Source organism: Anoplopoma fimbria, chromosome 10 (assembly GCF_027596085.1).
Source record: "Anoplopoma fimbria isolate UVic2021 breed Golden Eagle Sablefish chromosome 10, Afim_UVic_2022, whole genome shotgun sequence".
In the NCBI taxonomy this organism is placed as follows: Eukaryota; Metazoa; Chordata; class Actinopteri; order Perciformes; family Anoplopomatidae; genus Anoplopoma; species Anoplopoma fimbria.
This window is the reverse complement of record NC_072458.1, coordinates 13,644,717-13,663,842: the sequence shown is the minus strand read 5'-3', so window position 1 is coordinate 13,663,842 and position 19,126 is coordinate 13,644,717. Positions and strand designations below refer to the sequence as shown.

The following is a 19,126-nucleotide window of genomic DNA, read 5'->3' as shown; positions in this document are numbered from 1 at the left end:
ACAAGAAAGTGAAAGCAGGTAACAGCAGCAAAACTGAAAAGCACCAGGAGGCTTCTCTACGGCGATCAGATGAGCGGCCTCCTGCTGTTAGAGCTCCAGAGGAAGTGCTGAGCTCATCAGTGACAGGTAGTGTTTGTGTTTATGTGAGGATGGAGCATATGGGAGATTGACAATTTATGTTGAGTTTCATCACAGTACAGTCATATCGGTTAGTTTACAGCAAAAAAAACCCCCAAAAAACATATAGGTGTGAAGTACCTCTTTAGGTTTTGAAAAAGTATTCTGAATGAGCTCACCAGTGGTACAGGTTGGTAAATAAGCAGCAAAACGACTGGGATGAGTGTGCCTTCACTGTGATCCAGTCTGGGCTTCAAGCAAAGCAGCATCATCTAAAACAACATGGCAGTGCTGACAGTCAGTCTGTCACATGGGACACAGAGGAAAAGACCTGCTGTGAGGAAGAAAAAAAACACACAAATCTGCAGCTGTAGCTTCATCTTTTCTCAGTTGGATTATAAATTACGTGTACGTTTTACTCTTGCAGATTTGTGGTTTTTTTTTATCATGACAGTGATACATTACGATACAATACTGCAGAATCACAGCCATTTAGAACAGCCTTTTTTTTTTTTTTTTTACTCTACTGATGCTAATAATGTAGCCACAGAGAGTAACAGTTAGTGAAGCACTCTCTCTTCATTTTTGGCTTCCTCGACACGCAAAGCATTGTTCCACATAACCCCACCCACAAAAATATACTTCACTAACATCCGGGATAGTTGAAACGATAGCTTACTCACTGAGACCAAAAAGGTCCTTTTTTTTTTTTTTTTTTTTTTTTTAATGAGGCCACTTTTCGGAGGCAAGTTTCCAAAAGAATTGCGGATGACTTGAGGTGACATCAGGACGAGCGCAAGTCAGAAAACTTGGCAGTCGACTGGACTCTCAAAGTCTTCGTTCAGCTTGTGTGTCGTCCCCACCCCACCCCCCCCCCCCCACACACACACACACACACACACACACACACACACACACACACACACACACACACACACACACACACACACACACACACACACACACACACACACTCTGTTTGAAATGCTGAGTGTTGGAGGTTAAAAGTGATCAGAGGTTCCAAGTTAACTATGTTGTAAAAACAGCAGCAGGAACGAGAAGCATGACAGTTTGCTCAGACAGAGGGACCCGTTGGACAGAACTCTCACTTCTGGTTTAGGTCACGCTACCGTCATTGGCACTGACTTCACACACGTCTTCATCACACACACTTCGCCCCAACCCCAGACCAGCGAACATCCCTGATCCTTGACCGGGACTCTGGGAGACGACCCCTAGAAGCACCCCTGCGGCGGCCATATTGTTGCTCGAGTTACTCAAACCGTTGTTGTTGCTGCTGCTACTTCCTGTGGCTGAGACGCCCAAAAGATGTGGAGAAGAAGCAGACATTCCCCCTCCTCTCCCTCCTCCTCCTCCCAGAATACCGCCCTGTCCTCCCTCACCACCAGTCAGGAGGAGGTGAGGGGAGGCAATCAAATCTGGCCCCTCCTCACCTCCTCCTCTTCTCCCTCCCTCGCCGCCGCTGCCCCCGCCTTCGCCGCTCTCCCCCAGCCCGCTGCGCCTCTCGCAGTGTGAGCGGTGCCGCATGAAGCTGTCGCGCCACATGAACTTCTTGCCGCAGCCGAGGCAGTCGTACGGCTTGAGGCCCGTGTGCGTCTTCATGTGCTCCGTGAGGTGATGCTTCATCTTGAACTTCTTGGCACAGACGGGGCAGTGGAAGGGCCTCAGGTCCAGGTGCATGTTTATGTGGCGGTCCCTCATGCTCTTGTGGGTGAAGGTCTTACCACAGTGGCACATGAACACTTTCCCTGAACCCCCGGCGCCGCTGCCGCTCCCGCCCCCGCCTCCAACCCCCCCACCGTCCATGCCGTCGACTCCCAAACCGCCCTGCACCGACAGGTGGACCGCACCGTGCTCCAGACCGGGACCTTTGAAAGAGGCTCCTCCCATCATACCACCCGCCATCCCCAGGTGAGGGGCGGCGGCGTCCAGGGAGAGTCCGGAAGCCTGGCTGTAGAGGAGGATCTGGTTCCCCTGCATGTCCAGGGGGAAGAGCTGGGCCCGGGCTGAGGCGGCAGACTGAACCTGGCCCAGAAGCGCTGACACGGCACGGTTAGCGCTCTGGTTCTGACCTGCTGCACTGTCATGAAGGTGAGCTAAAGTCTGGTCCATTAAACTGCCTTCAAACTTGAGGTAGTCTTCTGACGACTGGCAGTAGTCCACCTGGAGACAGACAGAGATATGTAGAAATATGCAGGGACTGTGCTGACTCAGAACAATTTGCAGAATTTCAAAGTAAGAAATATTTTTCAGTGATAAACACAGACTTCCCCACAGACGGCACAGAGCCCTCGGGACCTGCATGTTGGACAGACGATGCAAGCCTCACATTGCTGCATGAATCTAGAAAAGTCTCTAAGTTTAAAAACATATATTAATTTTGCACATTACACGGATTCAGATGGCTTTATTTCTGATTCACCCAAAGACTGTATATAAGAAGTGTACGTAGTCATCGAGACGTCATCCAGTTTGGTGTTTTCGCCGCCGCCATATTTGCTTTTTTGAAACCAATGAACAGAAGTGACCATATTTGGACTAAGGAGGAGTGACGTAGAGTCGACGTACACGTCACCTGTCAATCACTGTGTAGCCCCGCCCTAAAGCATACCCTGCTTTCTGGTCTATTTCACTCTAAATAGACCATAATTTACTAAATGAACATCATGCTGTATTGAAGAAGACTTGAAACTAGAGATTGAGACCATAAACTCATGTTTACAATGTTTACTGAGGAAATAAATCAAGAGAGCAGTAGAGTCATTTTCTCATAGACTTCTATACAACCAGAGGAGTCGCCCCCTGATGGACATTAGAGAGAATGCAAGTTTAACACTCTTCCGCATCGGCTTCATTTTTCAGAACCGGGGCTTGCCGCCATAGACTGTATATAAGAAGTGGACGAAGTCTTCGTGACCTCACCCGATGGCTTTCTACAATTTGAAATTTTGGCGCCCCCTGATGGTGGAATTAAAACACCCACAGCAGCGGCCTGTCCCACCCTTTCCACGGACAAAATCTTCAGGTATCAGAATATTTGAAAGATGTTATGATGACACGTAACCTCTTGTGTCTTTGAAACAGGCCTCAGCTCACCTGTGAGTCCATGTCGCTCTCCGTTCTGCCTCCCAGATCAGCTGAGAGGCTCCGAACGTTGGAGATGTTGAAGTCGCTTCTCTCCCTCTCTCTGGCCAGCTCCATCTCCCTCTCATCCTCGTCCTCCTCGTCCTCTCCTCCCTCCTCCCCGGACACCACGATGAGGTCGTCGTCCTCCATGCGTTCGGTTTTCACCACCACCCACTGTTTACGGGGCATGATGCTGGGCTGGCTGTAGGTAGGACGCCTCTGCAGCGGCAACACCGAGTCCTCCCCGTCCTTTCAATTGAAATAGTTCACAAGGGATATCTAGTCTAGAAAAAGCAGTTTGACTACTAGGTTTCATAAACCTTACAGTATTTGTAATGGAAGGAAAACCTGAAAAGGACCAACGCCAAGTTTAAACCAAAATACATAATGAGGAAATAGATTAAAATACCAATACTACTTTTGGATGCTTAGGATACAGAATATTCCTCCTGTTAAAGCAGAGCTCCTGCTTGCTTAAAATATTTTTTATATATGAGTGCAACTGTATATCAGTTTTTGAAAGAATATAAAAGTTGATTTAAAAAAAACAACAACTGCTATGCTTTGTAAAAATAAAACCATTTTGTTTTAAAAAAGGTTTTCAGATGAGTTTAAAGGAGCACAGCTCACCTGATAGGAGGACACGCCAAAGCTGTCGCTGACCCCAACCTCCTGCTCTGACACTGAGCTCATTTTCTTCCTCCTCCCGCTGCCTCCTCCTCTTCCTCTTTTCCTCTGGTGGTATAACACCTCCTCCTCTTCCTCCTCCTCCTCCTCCTCCTCAATAAGGAAGGCTTCCTCTCCTCCTGACGGGGTGCAGTAGCTGGGGGTGTTGCTGGCCCCGCCTCCGTCCACTGACGCCCCAGCTGCAGCAGCACCACTTCCTCCGAAGCTGCTCCCGTCCCTGGGGCTGAAGTAGTTGGTGCTGCTGGGAGACTGGCTCTCACTCACCGACGGGCGGCTGGGAGGTTGGGAGGCACGCTGGGGCTCGTTGGACCCTTCGACCCGGGCTTGACCGCCACCGCCATCACTGCCAGCCCCATTACCACCGCCGGCCACCCCGTCACCAATGCTGCTGCTGCTGCATCCGAGGTTGGCCGACCCTCTACCTTCTCCGACAGGCGCTCCATCCTGCAAGCCGCCGCCTCCTCCTCCTCCGCTGCTCCCTCCCCCCGCTGCAGCTCGGCCCTCCTTCAGCAGCTCGGTGCATTTGTCCACGATGTGCCACATCTGCAGGACGCTGCCCACCGTGAGGTAGTTGACGATGTCCTCGCGCAGCATCCGGAGCTGACCGGTGTAGGCACAGCTCAGCACGCTCTCAAACGCCAGCGGGTCCATCACTGCCGGGATGGAGACTGTCGACATGTTCTTCAGCAGCACCTGACGATGGGTGGGAATATATCACAAGACAATATTTATCAATTTGTGAACGATTTGAACTGATTTTTCTATTCTTTTTTTATTTTTTAAACAATTTTCTTACAAAATATAGTAAAAAGAAGATCAGTTTAAACCTGATTTTAAGTCCTCTATTGGCGAGTGCAACTTTGATCTTGTGGCCGTAGAAACTTACAAACAAAACTTACGTACTATCTTATGAAATGTATTCAAATCTTAAATGTAGATGTAGTCTGGCATAGCCACAGCTCTGTGTCGGCGCCTAAGAAAGGTCTGGCTCCACACATTATTATTTTGATATATGGGGAGAAAAAAACACTTGTTTGTATGTCTTTAAACCAATCACAATCGTCTTGGGCGGCGCTAAGTTCAGGATGCAGCGACAGTGACCTTGCAAATAGATAGCAGACAGGGAGGAGAATAACGTGTGAGATACACGGCCAATGGCAGGGTAACACCTACAGTCTACATCCTGTGAGTGTGACAGTGATGTAACAAATGTGTTAAAAAGTAAATATACCCTGGAGTTTTACTATTAATATTTAAAAATGTACGTTTAGATGTGTAAAATAGTATCAACACGGGCAGGACTTGGCAATAGCAATGAGCTTTCCTGCGCTGTGACAAGCGTGTGTGGATGAAGCACTAAGTTGTTACATTTTACTCAATTAGCGGCCGGCTAGTTAGCTAGCTGGCGTGCTAATTCCACAAAGCTGTCATGCTACAGTTAGAGAACATGAAAAGCACCACACAAACTGCTAAACGTGGTCTGCGCTACATTCCGTTTTTTAAATTACCATTAGTGATAGCTGTTACCTTTTCAATTAGCTCATGCTGATCACTGGCATCCCTACTGTTGTTATGATCATGGTTAGATAGTGGTGCTGTAAAGGGTCGATTTTGAAGACAAAATACAATGTGAACTGTGTAAAATCTGAACTTGCAAGGCTGGGACATGCGTATGCTATCAGTTAGCATTAGCAATTCACAGGTTAATTCAAAAGTGGTAACAGCTACTCTTCACTTAGTCTCCTCTGTCACCAGTCTGCAGAGATGGGAGACGTTGGCTCCAGATCAGCCAATAGCAAAATTCACTTGCATTAGCTGGGTTTCAAACAGTGGAAGGGAGTCGCTATTCATATTTATTAACATAATATGAAGAATTCCAATGCATGGCACTAAAATGTCAAGATTACGACCTGAATCCATCAACTACACTACAAAATACACATATTCACTCTTTTTCAGCTGAAAATGAGATCACAAAAAGGTGATGTGGAGGTTTAGTTACTCTTTGAATCTGGTTCACTCTCCCTGTTGTTTAACACATTTTGCTTATATATCATACACAGTGTTGACTTAAGTGTGTCGTATTCACAAAGAATAATAAAGTCAACTATCTCCCTTAGAATCCATATCCATAATTGTGTCTCACTATCTTATAAGCTGAGTCTGGCTAAACCAAACCACATAAGTCTTAAAATTTGAGACAGCTGCTACAAAATCCAATACAAGCCCTCAAATACAAGCTGCAAGCCTCTGAATCTGTTTTTAATGGCACATTTCCGACATGGACCAGATCAGAAATGGATGAACAGGACTTTTTCTCACTTTTATGTGTTCATACTGATTGAAAAAAATCTGCAGCATAGCAATCCCACCTGGTCATGGAAGTAGGGTGAGGAGGCGGCCAGGACGCAGCGGTGGGCTTTGAACACGTGTCCCTGGACGTGGATGGAGAGGTCACAGAGCCGGCCGTCTTCTCTCTGCCGGTTCAGGCTGTCCAGCACCGAGGCCTGAGCGCCGGGGAAGCACACCTGCACCACCGGGCCAGATGTGTCGCTGGGAGCTGAGCCGCTGCTGCTGCTCCCCACTTCCATGGACAGGGACTGCATCTAGTTGGGAGAAAAACCATCATGACTGGCAATTCAATTATGTTTTTAGATTAAGTCCGACTGCCTCCACAATGGTTTGTTACTGCCGAATCGGTCCAGGCCACGGCCGAGTATGATGTACAGATGTAATCGAAGTTCCACAATAACCAGAGGGCCCTGCCTGTTCTGATATCCAGTATGTACATCACCATATCTGCGTAGGTATGGAGAAATCACTTGTGTAAATGTCACATGACTGCTATTCTCAACTTTGTTTTTTACTTAGTAAGTGCTTTGTAGTGCTAATATATGCAATATTATGACTTCAAGGTATTTTAAAAATTCCCAAATACAGAAAACTAGACACTTACAGTTTATTAAGTAAAATTCCTGCAATAAATTCTACTTTGATTTACGATAGTGTTATAACATGTTTTAGAGAGGCGATGATTAGTGCTGCAACTAATTAATATTTGCATTGCTGAATATGGTCTGTCAATTATGTTCTTGTAATAATTGCTATTCCGTAAAACATCACAAAACAGAGGAAAGTATCTTCCCTGAGTCGAAGGTAACACCCTCAAACGTCTTGTTTTAACAAACCAACAGTCCACAAAAACTAACAGATTTAGATTGCAATGAAAAGCAGCAAAACCTCATATTAGAGGATCTGCAACCACAAAATTTGGGAATGTTTCATCTTAAAATCCTTCATCAAAACATCAAAATAGCTGCTCATTCATTTCCTGACAATCCACTGATCGATTGATTAAATAATTGTGTTGATTCAACTTAATGATTGGGTGGAGGTCGGAGTTTGTGATGCTGTTAAATTGCATGAGACTGAGAGGTGCTCCTAATATCCAACCCTCTAATATAAACGGGGTGGACGAAATATTAGAAACACCTCTCAGTATTGCAAAACAATTCAACAGCGCCACAAACTGCAGCTCCTGACCTTATGAGTATAAAGTGGAAGTGGAAGTGTACAAGGAAGGGTTTACTGCAGGGCTGCTGAATTACAGTGAGTTGCTTTAAGCCGGTCGAATGCTGGTGGATCAGTTACACATGGACTTCCAGATATTTCTGTTGTAAAGTGTTTCAGGCTAGACAGGCTGCCAGACAAATAACACACACTCACCAGTTCATTTCAATCAATTAATTCAATCTGCCCAAATGTAGTTTATTAACTATAACTCATTTCTCAAACAGTAAAAAGGACTTATTGATTAATATTGCCAGTGTGTTATCACATCGTTATCCTTTATTATAGGGAAAACCGGCCAATCAAGGAAGCAGTTGACTTGATTTGACCATGTTGTGACTTGAGAAACACGACTAACTTACCCAGAATGCACATTGCAAATTAGTCCCACTCGAGACAGTGCAGAAGTGGGCAGCCCCCCCCAACTGAAAAAAACATTTTTGAAGTGTCTTTGTTAGACGTCAGCCACATTGGTGTGTTGGTGCAGTCAGTCCCTGCTGCCTGTCACCCCGCGAGCTCAGTCATACGCATGTAGTGTGTGTGTGTGTGTGTGTGTGTGTGTGTGTGTGTGTGTGTGTGTGTGTGTGTGTGTGTTGTGTGTCAAACACCGGGCGGGTTATGTCAGGATGCCCTCATGCACTCATTTCATATTTGGTCTGATTTCACTTTGACAGCATGGTCGTTATGATAGCTCAGATCAACAGTGTCATTCAGTACTTGACATAGACCTTAAACGCATCACGTCATTAATTCATGAGGAGTCCTCCTCCTCGCCCACATGACAGAAAACGACCACAGCACTTTGTTGCTGTGTTATTAGAATCAACAGCTGGAGAGAAAAGAAGACTTTTTAGTTGACAAGCTTCAAAAACATCAACTGTGGTTTTGAAAATTCACGCTGGCGTAGCTAGTTGTGAAAATGTTCCTCTGGTGGTTGTGTTCTGCTCTCAGACAGAGACAGTAGCAGCCCGTCAGAGCGGAGGACTCTCAGTCAGACCTCTACAGATGTGACGTTAGCATGCTAGCTAGCGTTAGCTCAGACGGCTGGCTACTAGAGAGAAAAATAAAAGAGCCCTGACCCGCTGCGGGCATTAAACTCACCGTTTTTAGTTGATACCGCAGCCTCCTAACGTCCAGTCTCTGTCCGAGCTGACGGCGGGGTGTGCTGCCAGTTTATCCAGGCCCTGAAGTTTGGGGACCATCTTTGGGAAATGTTCTCCCCGTCTGATCTCTCCTGCAGCGGCAGACGGGCGACGCGGCGCCTTTAACAGGATTCCAGACAGACGAGCCAGACTTTGGCCGACAAAAATGACATAAAATAAACAATGGGACACACAGCGAATTACATCGTTATTAAACGTAATAACTTTATAATAGAAAACTGAGGTTCGATTTAAAATAGTAAGACATTTCTTTTTTTTTTTCCTCTCATCTTTATCCCAAATTGGCTCTCAGAAAAATATTAACACATACGCTGTATGTTTAGGCTGCATATGCAACATTGAAATTTCCACCATTTATTTCATCAATCTTCTTTTATGGACTATTGAAATACTGACAGTATACGAAATACTGTGAAGAAAAAATAAACTAGAAACAAAAAGGATTGATTATATTAAATTGCATCATCATTGTGTCCAATGTAAACAACCTGAGACTGAAGCAGACCTTCACTAATGGGACTCATGCTGGTTATTAAGCAATCAATCTTTTCCCACTTTAAAGCCTTAAGGAATGTACTGTACACGACCAACAATAAGTTAGTCGTGTTAATGGTTTGTCCTCCAGGGTTGATGTTTAAACATAACTCTGATGAAACTCAAGTAATTTGTCTAAAAAGTAAAACAAGGGAATTCCATCTAATTTGCTATTAACATGCTTTATGTTTAGGAAAGCATTGGCAAAACTCATATGAAATAAAGGTAAAGCAGCAAAGGGAATATAAGTAGTCCATCTAATGACTGTCTTTATTATAACATCATGTTGGATCATAGAGAAGATAGAAAACTAACAAACAATGACCGTTTATCAGCAAAAGTCAAGAAAAACAAAAGTGATTTCACCACACTACATTTATTTGCAACTATTGTGCAAGTTATACAAAACACATCATATTTAAATCGAGAAAAAAAACCAACTTAATACGAGTCCTCTTACTTAAATAGGACATGTCCAACTGAGATTAAATGACTCAAATAGAGAATTTCCTCATAAATCAAGAACTAAAAACATGCGTATGTACACATCCACTTGATTACATGTTTAAAAGCCTGTATTAGTGATCACTAATCAAAGTCCTGAGAATATACAAAATCATTTTAGTTTTTGGCTTTTATCGAGCTCAACACTAACTTTTAAAAGTGGTTGCCAGACTGGCAATCAGGCACCGGCTTTTTGTTGCCAAAACTGAAAATATGGTTGCCAGGTCACCTTATATTTTGAGTAATTAGGATACTATGCAGTTACTTCAGCTTAATAGTTAAAATGTGGCATAAACGAATACAAGCTTTAATACAGTAACCAAAGAAAATTCTTTGTTGTTTGTGTTTTGTCTTATACTTTACAGAATTTGAATCGTAAGTGGAATCACTCAATTCCGGGAAGATAAGATAGCCGTGGTGCAGATGTTGTCATGTTCTTCACAGATCACTCAGAAATGAATCCAGTAAGTCTCTGGTTACTTGTTTATCATTTCTCTCCCTTTCAAATGTTGGTTTTCAGCCCAACTTGAGAGAAATATCAAATAGTTTAACAGAGTTGGTGTGATGCCGTCTCTATGAGTGATGACTGTTCTGACGGGTAAACAGTAGCTCAGCAGACTGTTCTGAAATCTGACAGCAAGCATCCCAAAAACAATATGTCATCAACAACAAACAAACATCATGCGTCGTCTGGTTCCGGTTCCGACTGTGGGGTTGTTTTTTATTTACAGGCGCACGTTTTACTGTCTCTATTTTGTTAAAGCTCAAAAGGTGCAAAGAATTGATTGAAGAATGGCAACACGGCAACCCCTGAACCATTCAGCCTGATTCAGCACCATAATGTGACAAACTGCACAATGTACAAGTCAAAAGAGTTGCAAAACAATTATACTGAACATTTCATGTTGTGACCATAAATAATGGTAAAAATAGTAAGAACCACGTTTTTTAAGCACTTTGCTCTACTTCCTGTTGGCACTTGCAGTCCCAATCACACAGTCGTTCACCTGTAAAGAGAGTAAACACAAAACATCACATGTAAAAAACAATCAATCGCAATTCTATGAAAATACTGTTAATGTAAATAAGTGTTAAAAAGCATTCCAGGAGTCATTTGGCTAAAACTAGTCAACAGATTTAAATAAAAAATGGTGAACAATGAAGCTGTGGGTCAAGTAAACAGATCATTTGATTAGATCAAAAAAACATATTTGTTTAACGAAGCTAGATTGGGGAATTTTTGACCCAGGAACTACTTTACTTACTTTATCTTTAAGAGTTTTTTAAATTTTACTTAGTTAACTTATATCTACAGTTTCACATCATGTGATTCATGTACTCATGTAATGTTTTACCAGCTGTGTCATCAAGACTGGACTTTAAACAACCATAGATGCCACTCACCTTGCTTGCAAACCTCAAGGAGTTCAGGGTTTCTCCAAAGCTGTCTGGCTCTGGGGCAATGTTCACAAACATCAGGCTGGGATGACAACAGAAATAAACTTATTAGAATGAAAGAACTCTGAATGCCCTCTTTCCTGATAACCAGCTCTAATATAGAGGCTGAACTTACTTGAAATCAAATTAGCTTCTGAATTTAGGATAAAACTCCTTGTTGTTGACAAATGATTGAAAACGAAGTGGTGACTGGTGACACAACATAAGACAGCATCAGCGTAGACCACTGATGTCTGGAAGCCATTTTGTTCAGGAACTCACGTTTTGCTGTTTCCTCCCAAGCATCCCTGCAGCAGGTAGGTCAGCTTGGAGTTCCTGTATGGAACATAGCTCTCCTGGAACACAAACACAAATCAATTTATGCCACAACCAAATAAATACTGAACAAATGATCAGAATTTAAAGGTGTTGTTTTGTAGGGTGTAAATAAACCATATATCTCCAGGCTCCAGAGCCTCTCTGAGCTCAGCACTGTGCTTACAGACCTTGTTGGCCAGCGCGGTGATGACTATGCCGAGGTTGGAAAGGGAGCCGTTGATGGCGGTCATCTCCTTAAAGCGCTCTCCTTGAGACTGACTCTTCAGCATCCGCTCGCTGCCGGCCAAGTCCACCAGGCACAGAGTGGCTAAACACACAAAAAGAGACAAAATACCAAAACAGGGTTATCAAAGTATAAAGATAGTGTAGAAATCAGATTATAAAAATGTGCACAGAGTTGTATTCTAAATACACAAGTGAAACCACATGTCTGATACCGGTGTAGTCAGTGGGGTTATACGCACACTTGCATTTGACATCCCTGCCAACGTTCACTCCCTCGATATCCAGCTGGAACACTGAATGGGAGCGAGAGGAGCGGTCGTTCTGGGCCGTCTGGGCCGTGGAGCGATTCTGATTGGCCAACATGATGAGGCCGAGAACCTGGCAGGTGAGGGGGATCAAACAGAGTAGTTAATCTAGAGGAACACATGTAGAAATAAAATAGGTAGATAGTTATTTATATGACAATCCTACTTGATTGATTTGACTTGATTTAACTCTACTGTGAATGACTGCAGTCTTTCATATTGTCTGTAACATGTCAATTATGTTCCTGAGCAGTCCAATGACTTAAGGGGCTTAGATGTGGCCAGCGTACCTGATCCTCGTTGCAGACCCTTTCGTATGTGAGGTTGGTGATGGTCACCTCGTTGTTGGAGGACTTTCGGATCTCGTGCTCGGGCCTCTTGCTGGCCTTGCCAGAGTAAAGGAGGTCCCGCAGGCCCTCGTTGTAAATTTCCACAAAGCTTGCCGTGAAGTTGAACTGAGATCAAAACAGAAATGGTTCAGACATTTAATAAGGAACGGTCCCCTTACCTCATCATAATCTCCTACAGACACAAACATGCAGAGTGAAAATAGGACACAGAAATGTGTTGTTGAATGTAGTGTCTGTCCTTGATTTGTTTTTTTGGGGCTGGTATCAACAGTATGAATCGACACCGATGTGATACTCTGGGAAATAGAGAGGTTTTTTTTTTATGTTGCTTTAATATCAGACTAGTGTGAAAGTTCTTCTCATCCTACAGCCTGGAGTTCTGTCCATGAACTTGTCTCTGTGCATCTGTCTTGCACTGTATTATGACATTGTGTTGTCCTATTGTAAATAATAAGTAATAATACACATGTATCTGAATCAGTGTAAAATCCAGAGTCCAGAGTTTGAATTTTGCTGAATAAGTAGTGCTGGTGTCTGCAGTAGTACTGAGAACTATTAGTAAATTGAACAATTATCTATTTGTTATTTTTCCATTTCAAGCTATTTCATTTAATACTTTTAGTTGGTCATCACATTAGTCATCAATAAGTAGGTAATTTTAGCAAAACTTTTGTTCGCGGCAATGCTGTGTTCATTTATAGCATTAAGTAAAATGATTATTAGCTGCAGCACGATTCATGAAGTTTACAAATTTTTGATACCAGGATTTAACTAAATAAGTTCCGATCCATTTTCCCCTCCTGATACTGATGGTTGAATGAGACAAATAACAGCATTGTGTTCACAACACGTTTCTCCAAAAATGGCCAGAAAAAAGAAGTCATGGCATGTTAAAAATGCTTTAACTGAGTAAAAATATTTTTTCTCCAGATGATATAGACAAGAGTTCATTTTGAATACTACCTCCTTCCCTGTATGTGTTCACATGCGTGACATTACACACTGACCTCCCAGCCCTGTGTTCCCAGTTTCTCTGCTGCTCTGAAGATTTGCTTCACGGCTCTAGGAATGACACCTCTGGACTCGTCAAACTCGTCTCCCTCCATGGTGTACGTCTTCCCGCTCCCCGTCTGGCCATAGGCAAAGCAGCAGACGTTGTAGCCGTCCAATGCGGACTGCACCAGCAGAGAGATCTCTTCAAAGACCTGGAAACAAATTGACAAAATCACCATGAGTTTCCTGCTCTGCCACTAAATATTCACGTTTCATACATGGTATGTATTCATGACAACTTGAAGACCTATACCTATTGTACATTATACTATTATATACCTATATATATTGTACATTTTGATGCATGTTGTTTACCTCCTGTTGCGAAGACTGGGGGCCAAACACTCGGTCAAAATTGAAGTTGTAATTTTTCTGAGTGTCAGCAGCTTTTCCTGTGTGAGACTAAAGAGCAGAAAAGGCAGAATTAAGTTTTGTCAAAAGACATGCTAACGGAACAAAAGGCAACATTTCTGCCTCTTCTTTAAGTCCAGTTTGGTGGAGCACTGAGAACATGTTTGCTATGTTAACTTTGACATCCAAGTAATTACTTTCTCATCAACAATGTAACTGGCTGGCTAGACAGTAAATACACCTTGGAAACACTGGGTGATACCTGCTACTGTGGCTACAGAGTACAAACATGCCTTGATTTATCTATTTATTCATATATCTGATGTGTTATGCCAACAGGATTCTCACCTCCTCTGTTTTGGCCAGCGTTATCGTCTTGTTGTCGCTGACTGGGAGCTGGATGTGCTTGCTGAGGCCTCCCTCCACCAGAGGGCGCACCCTGCAAAAGACCCTGATGTTGCCCTGCATGAAAAGGGTGATGGACAAATTAGTAAAGAAAAGAAATGAAAAACGAAAGAACCAAATGTTCACCAGCGTTTTCCTCGGTAGAGTAGAAATAGATCCGTTCTGTCACTGGGCTGTGTCGAGGTGTGCGCTGTGTTGGAACTTGCCTTGAGCTCCTGGATGGTGTTGTGGAGCCGCCGGCGCTCCATCTCCCCGGCATGAAGCTCGTCCTCCTGCCGGACCACAGTGTCCTTGAGAGAGCAGACCTCTTCCTCCGTGTCTCTGAGGGTCAGCTGCAGGCGGGACAGAGTCGTCTCCTGCACAGACAGCTTCATCTGGAGAGGAAAGACAGACAGAAGAAACTTATGAAAATAATATTCTAACTTCTTGATTGTATTTCTAGAAAGTAACGGTTCCTTTATGGGTTGTTAAATGCTCAGTTGTTTGCTTGAGTAAATATTAGTTGTGTGGTAGGGCACTAGTTTAATTTAGGTTACGCACTTTAATTATGCCATATTTACGTAATGAAACCACGCAGCCAGTATTAGCTGGTATTCCAGCAGCAGACGTCATACCTTGAGAGTTTGCAGCTCTGTCTCCTGGCTGTCCCGCAGAGTCTCCATGACCTTATATTTACTCTCTAAGTTGGAGAGCTCCTTTTCAAGAGTGTTCTTATCACTAGACACCTTCTCCAACTCCTCCCGCACTCCTGACAGTGCCTGCAGCTCGGCCTCATACTCCCTGAAACCACAGAGAAGACCGGACATTTCTTTCTGTCAAGATGAACCACAATACAATGAGAGCCATTCACTATTTACAAGTGGAATGGTTCTTGGTACCTGATCTGGCTCCTCTGCCTCACAAGGTTTTGCTCCATTTCAACCACTCTTGATTGGCTCTGGACCATCGTGCCTCTCAGCACCTCGTTCTCCTGGTTGGCAGCTTTGACCTTGGTCTGGTAGGTGCGGATCTTACCCTCCATGTCGCTGACCTTGCCCTTCAGGTCCCATGCTTGCCGCTTGGGACCCCCACCCCCATCTGGACACAACAAGCATTAGCAACAGATGTGAGGGTTCCATTCACATCTCAGAGTCGTCCCCAGTTTTCTTTCAGATGACTACAGAACAAGACTTTGCCTGACGTGTCCCAGTAGGAAACAGCACTGGTGTACATTATAAAATGAAAGGTGTCCGAACTCCACTGCGTCTGCCCTGGCACTGTGCATGCTGGCTCCCTGTCCCAGCTCACTGGGACACTTGTATAGAGCACAGCCATTGTTAATGTTAGAATTTACACCTGTGCTTTTCCGTCTATGACAAGTCAAAATGTCGGTTGTGAAATAGGCCTATTCTAAATAACATGCTGCACATAGAGAACATCTTATTTTAAGAGAGTCTGCAAAAAACTAGGACCATTCAGCTTTTTTCCTTGCACCTTAAGCAGGTTGGTAAAAAATGTAATCTCTCATTAACAGCTTTTAAACATGTCAGAGACTTTATCTCTGAATTTATCGTGGTTTAACTTTAAATCATGTTGTACCAAGCTTTAAAAACTATCTTCAAATTAAGAAAGATTAAATCATACATCTCTTTAAACCTTAGTTTTGTTTTTACTCTCTACTTTATTTAATTCTGTTGCAGCAAAACTTTAAACTCCAATTTAAACTGGGATCCAGTATTAACTCTTAACTTTAAATATGGCTGCCTTTTTTAAAACGTAATAATAAATAATATTATATCTTCTACAAAATCTACTATTATTTGGCCAAATTGCTCCATTAATTCAACCCAAAGTTTTCTCAAAGGAGGAGCAATTCAAGCTTCTCTGGGGAGTCATCATGACTAACGTTTATGCTAATTTACTGTATTTTTAGCTAGCTGGCAAACAATGTAGCGTTTTATGGCCTATTAGAAAATTTTTTAGTCTACCCACTAGTTCCAGACAGAAGGCACATTTATTTGTTAATTTATTCTAATTTGGGTAAGCAAGTATTTTGATTAAATGATTTCAACTTTGTTTAAACTTGGATTTACTAAACGGTGATTACTTTTTAAATGTAAAATAGAGCGTTGCTTAATTCAAATCTGGATTTTGCTCAACTCTTAACAGAACTAATCTCAGATTAAATTAATCCTTTTTGAGGCAACCTAGCTTTAAACTCCATGCCATGGTTTTAATCAGCCAGAAATGCTCATAGCTCATTAACTAATTCACCAAGGAACAAGAACCAAGTAGAATACATTTCTCACCTGTTTTTGCGCCTGGGGGTGCGACAGATTGTTTCACATTGCTTCCCTTTGCTGCAGTTGAAGCTATAGATCGTTTCAGGACACCTGACGGAAAAATAACACTGTAAATAACAATGTCAAAATCCTTTACCCATTACCTTGATAACAATACCCCGTGGTTATGGTCGATCCAACGCACTACTGCAGTCATTATACCCCAAATAAACGCAAACTGTAATGCTCATTCTCTGCTCCAGTGAAGTTTGGTGAAAACAAGGCCTGCAATCCTGACATAAAAGAACACTGCCCAGCGTATGCACTTTCCTCCATCACCAGGCAGAAAGCTCCTCTTACCTCTGGACGGAGCAACAGCCACGGTGGCAGCTCCCACACCTCTGACTGGTCTAGCTGTGTAGAGGACAAAGTAGGACAGAGAGGTTTATGTTTTAAAATAAAAACAAAATATAAAATAAAAATACACAAGCTTGAAGTTCTCCTCAAATGATCTCATACTCTCTGTGAATTCTGACTGGTGAAAAACCAAAAACAAAGATTCTAAAAGCCAGCTAACTTACCAATAGGTGCCCTGGTTGCTGCAACAAGAGGCCGCCTGCCACCGATGATTGTAGCTGCTGCATGTGGTTTGACAGGCTCTGGGTCCTTGCGAATCTTCTTCTGCAAACACAAAAAGCACCACCAGCAATGATTCAACTTCTTGGGCTATAACAATAGTCACATTTTTCTCCCACACTTATCATGCATGATCATTATCGGGACGCAGAGATGTTCACTTAGTCTTTATTATGTGGGCTCTATGGATGGATCCCATTATAGATGAGACAACACAAATGCTTGACAGCTGAATGCAATCCAATACAGCACCACCAAAAACTTTAATGGGAAATTTTAAACCGACAACACATTGACACGGCCACGACAAGAACTAGATTTTACTGTTAAGATCTTGTGGTAGGCCAACACCTGGGTGCTGGACCTTATGAGCTGGATAACAGGCTACTTTACATGCAGAGCAGCTTGAAGTGCAGCAGACAGACATAAAAGATGTAGAAGGTTTTAGTACAAACCTGAGCAGGCGCAAAGTCTTGTCCATTCTCTGAGCTGCTGCTGCTCGTAAGGAGGACCCTCTTGCTTGAACTGACTGGCAAGCGGGACATGTTCTGTTGAGGGTGAAGAGGTCAATTATGATGCAAACAATACATAAACACCATCATGGCAACGGTAGATCACAGTTGGGTTGGTAAGTGGAATCTCAAGACCTTCATGAAGCAAAAACTGCAAAGAGTTTTTATTGACCGTTGCTGTGTCGCCACAGAATGGGAAGTTTTCGCTGAGGGGCTAGGAATGCTTGAAGACGTGGCACACTCATCAGAGGTGGTATTCTTTGTTATCTGACATGGTTTTTGAGCTTGTGTGTGTGTGTGTGTGTGTGTGTGTGTAGTTTTGGCCATTCACAGGCACCGTAGGATACTTTCACAACCTCAACCAAGCAGATTAACCAGATCTACATCAAATGTGAATGGCAATATCTGATCTGATATCTGAAAGTCATGATGCTAAATCACAAAGCTTTTGAACTCTCACAGAACAGTGCTGCCGTGGGAAGGCTGAGGGTTTACACGATTCCCCAAGAAACAAAAAGCTGTTGCAACGCGACTCCTAAATCGACGTACATGGTCAAATCTGCCCGGCTTGAGGACATCTACTGTAAACTGTTATGTGCCCTTTTTAAAGCAGCCATTTTGACATGTCCTTGCAGGGTAAACAAAGGTGTAACTAGTAATATTAATCATTGCAATGTTCCATTTCCGTTGGCCTGGGCGCTGGTATTGTCTGTGACTTGAGAATGGGACAGAATGGGACATTTGATCTAATTACCCCTGTGTTTACCCTATGACAGGTCAAATTGTCTGCTGTGAAAAAGGGCCTGTTTAAGGGGGAAATCGACCATTTACATTTCTTCAAAAATAGACCCAGACATGTGTGTATGTCTGAGCACACGCACATACACACACACCTTCTTGGTTTCCATGGCAACCCTTACAGGAAAATTAAGTTATTGTTAAATTATTTTCCCTATGGAACAATTGCTGACATTCTCAGAAACAATGTTTCAATAATATATAGCTAGGTTAGATAGACCTTTCATTGCAGCCCTAGCTCCATACAACTTTAGTTGGAGAAGAAAATAATGTATTCCTCTGAGTATGTGTTTATAGACAAAACAATCCACACATTAACGTTATGCGTTTTAATTTACTCAAAAACAATAGTAGTCTGAGCTCAGGTCAATGAGGTCTAACGTTTCAGGTTATTCATAGCGAACAGTTAGCCATGTAGAGCTCACTGCTACCCGTTACCGAGAGCATTACAGGTAAATAGCTTAATATCCGAGTAGTAAACTATCCAGGAACTATCCCATTTAAACATACTTTTGTAACCCCCTTAAAAATGAATTGAAAGAAACAATACACTTTGAGTTATTAAAAAAATGTACCTTAACTAACGCTGAGTTTTCGCGAAAGGCTGTTTCCAATCCACTGTTTCCGGCCGTTTGAATTTGAAATTGAACTGTTTTGGTGGGTGCTTCGGACGAGCTGCCATGATTGGTTGAGCCCGGCTGAACCCCGCCTGTTTTTATATACGCTTGCTAG

The 19,126-nt window shown here is 43.1% G+C and overlaps 2 protein-coding genes across 2 annotated transcripts; both read right to left on the bottom strand.

Annotated features, from left to right (window-relative positions):
• Positions 1-1,109: 1,109 nt before the first annotated feature.
• zbtb22b (zinc finger and BTB domain containing 22b) lies at positions 1,110-8,735 on the bottom strand. Its single transcript, XM_054605966.1, has 5 exons — positions 8,623-8,735; positions 6,324-6,557; positions 3,895-4,644; positions 3,235-3,513; positions 1,110-2,301 (listed from the first exon to the last, which is right to left on the bottom strand). The coding sequence occupies exons 2-5, from the start codon at positions 6,555-6,557 to the stop codon at positions 1,234-1,236; spliced, it is 2,331 nt and encodes a 776-aa protein (XP_054461941.1). The 5' UTR covers positions 8,623-8,735; the 3' UTR covers positions 1,110-1,233.
• An 827-nt stretch (positions 8,736-9,562) lies between these two features.
• kifc1 (kinesin family member C1) lies at positions 9,563-19,067 on the bottom strand. The gene is made up of 17 exons (XM_054606050.1): positions 18,970-19,067; positions 17,540-17,632; positions 17,030-17,129; positions 16,809-16,862; positions 16,476-16,559; positions 15,066-15,264; positions 14,802-14,967; positions 14,394-14,561; positions 14,131-14,244; positions 13,747-13,833; positions 13,386-13,583; positions 12,319-12,483; positions 11,963-12,101; positions 11,666-11,805; positions 11,442-11,515; positions 11,127-11,202; positions 9,563-10,729 (listed from the first exon to the last, which is right to left on the bottom strand). The coding sequence occupies exons 2-17, from the start codon at positions 17,627-17,629 to the stop codon at positions 10,685-10,687; spliced, it is 1,899 nt and encodes a 632-aa protein (XP_054462025.1). The 5' UTR covers positions 17,630-17,632; positions 18,970-19,067; the 3' UTR covers positions 9,563-10,684.
• Between the last annotated feature and the right edge of the window lie 59 nt (positions 19,068-19,126).

Bases quoted from the DNA above. Each gene is read 5' to 3' on its own strand.
- zbtb22b (XM_054605966.1), bottom strand. From the start codon at position 6,557: ATGCAGTCCCTGTCCATGGAAGTGGGGAGCAGCAGCAGCGGCTCAGCT. The intron at 3,514-3,894 runs GTGAGCTGTGCT...TTCAATTGAAAG, and splicing joins TTGGCGTGTCCTCCTATCAG to GACGGGGAGGACTCGGTGTT. The intron at 2,302-3,234 runs GTGAGCTGAGGC...GTCTGTCTCCAG, and splicing joins AGAGCGACATGGACTCACAG to GTGGACTACTGCCAGTCGTC.
- kifc1 (XM_054606050.1), bottom strand. From the start codon at position 17,629: ATGTCCCGCTTGCCAGTCAGTTCAAGCAAGAGGGTCCTCCTTACGAGC. The intron at 12,102-12,318 runs GTACGCTGGCCA...CTCACCTGCCAG, and splicing joins GGGTCTGCAACGAGGATCAG to GTTCTCGGCCTCATCATGTT. The intron at 11,806-11,962 runs GTGCGTATAACC...TTGTGTGTTTAG, and splicing joins CAGGGATGTCAAATGCAAGT to CCACTCTGTGCCTGGTGGAC.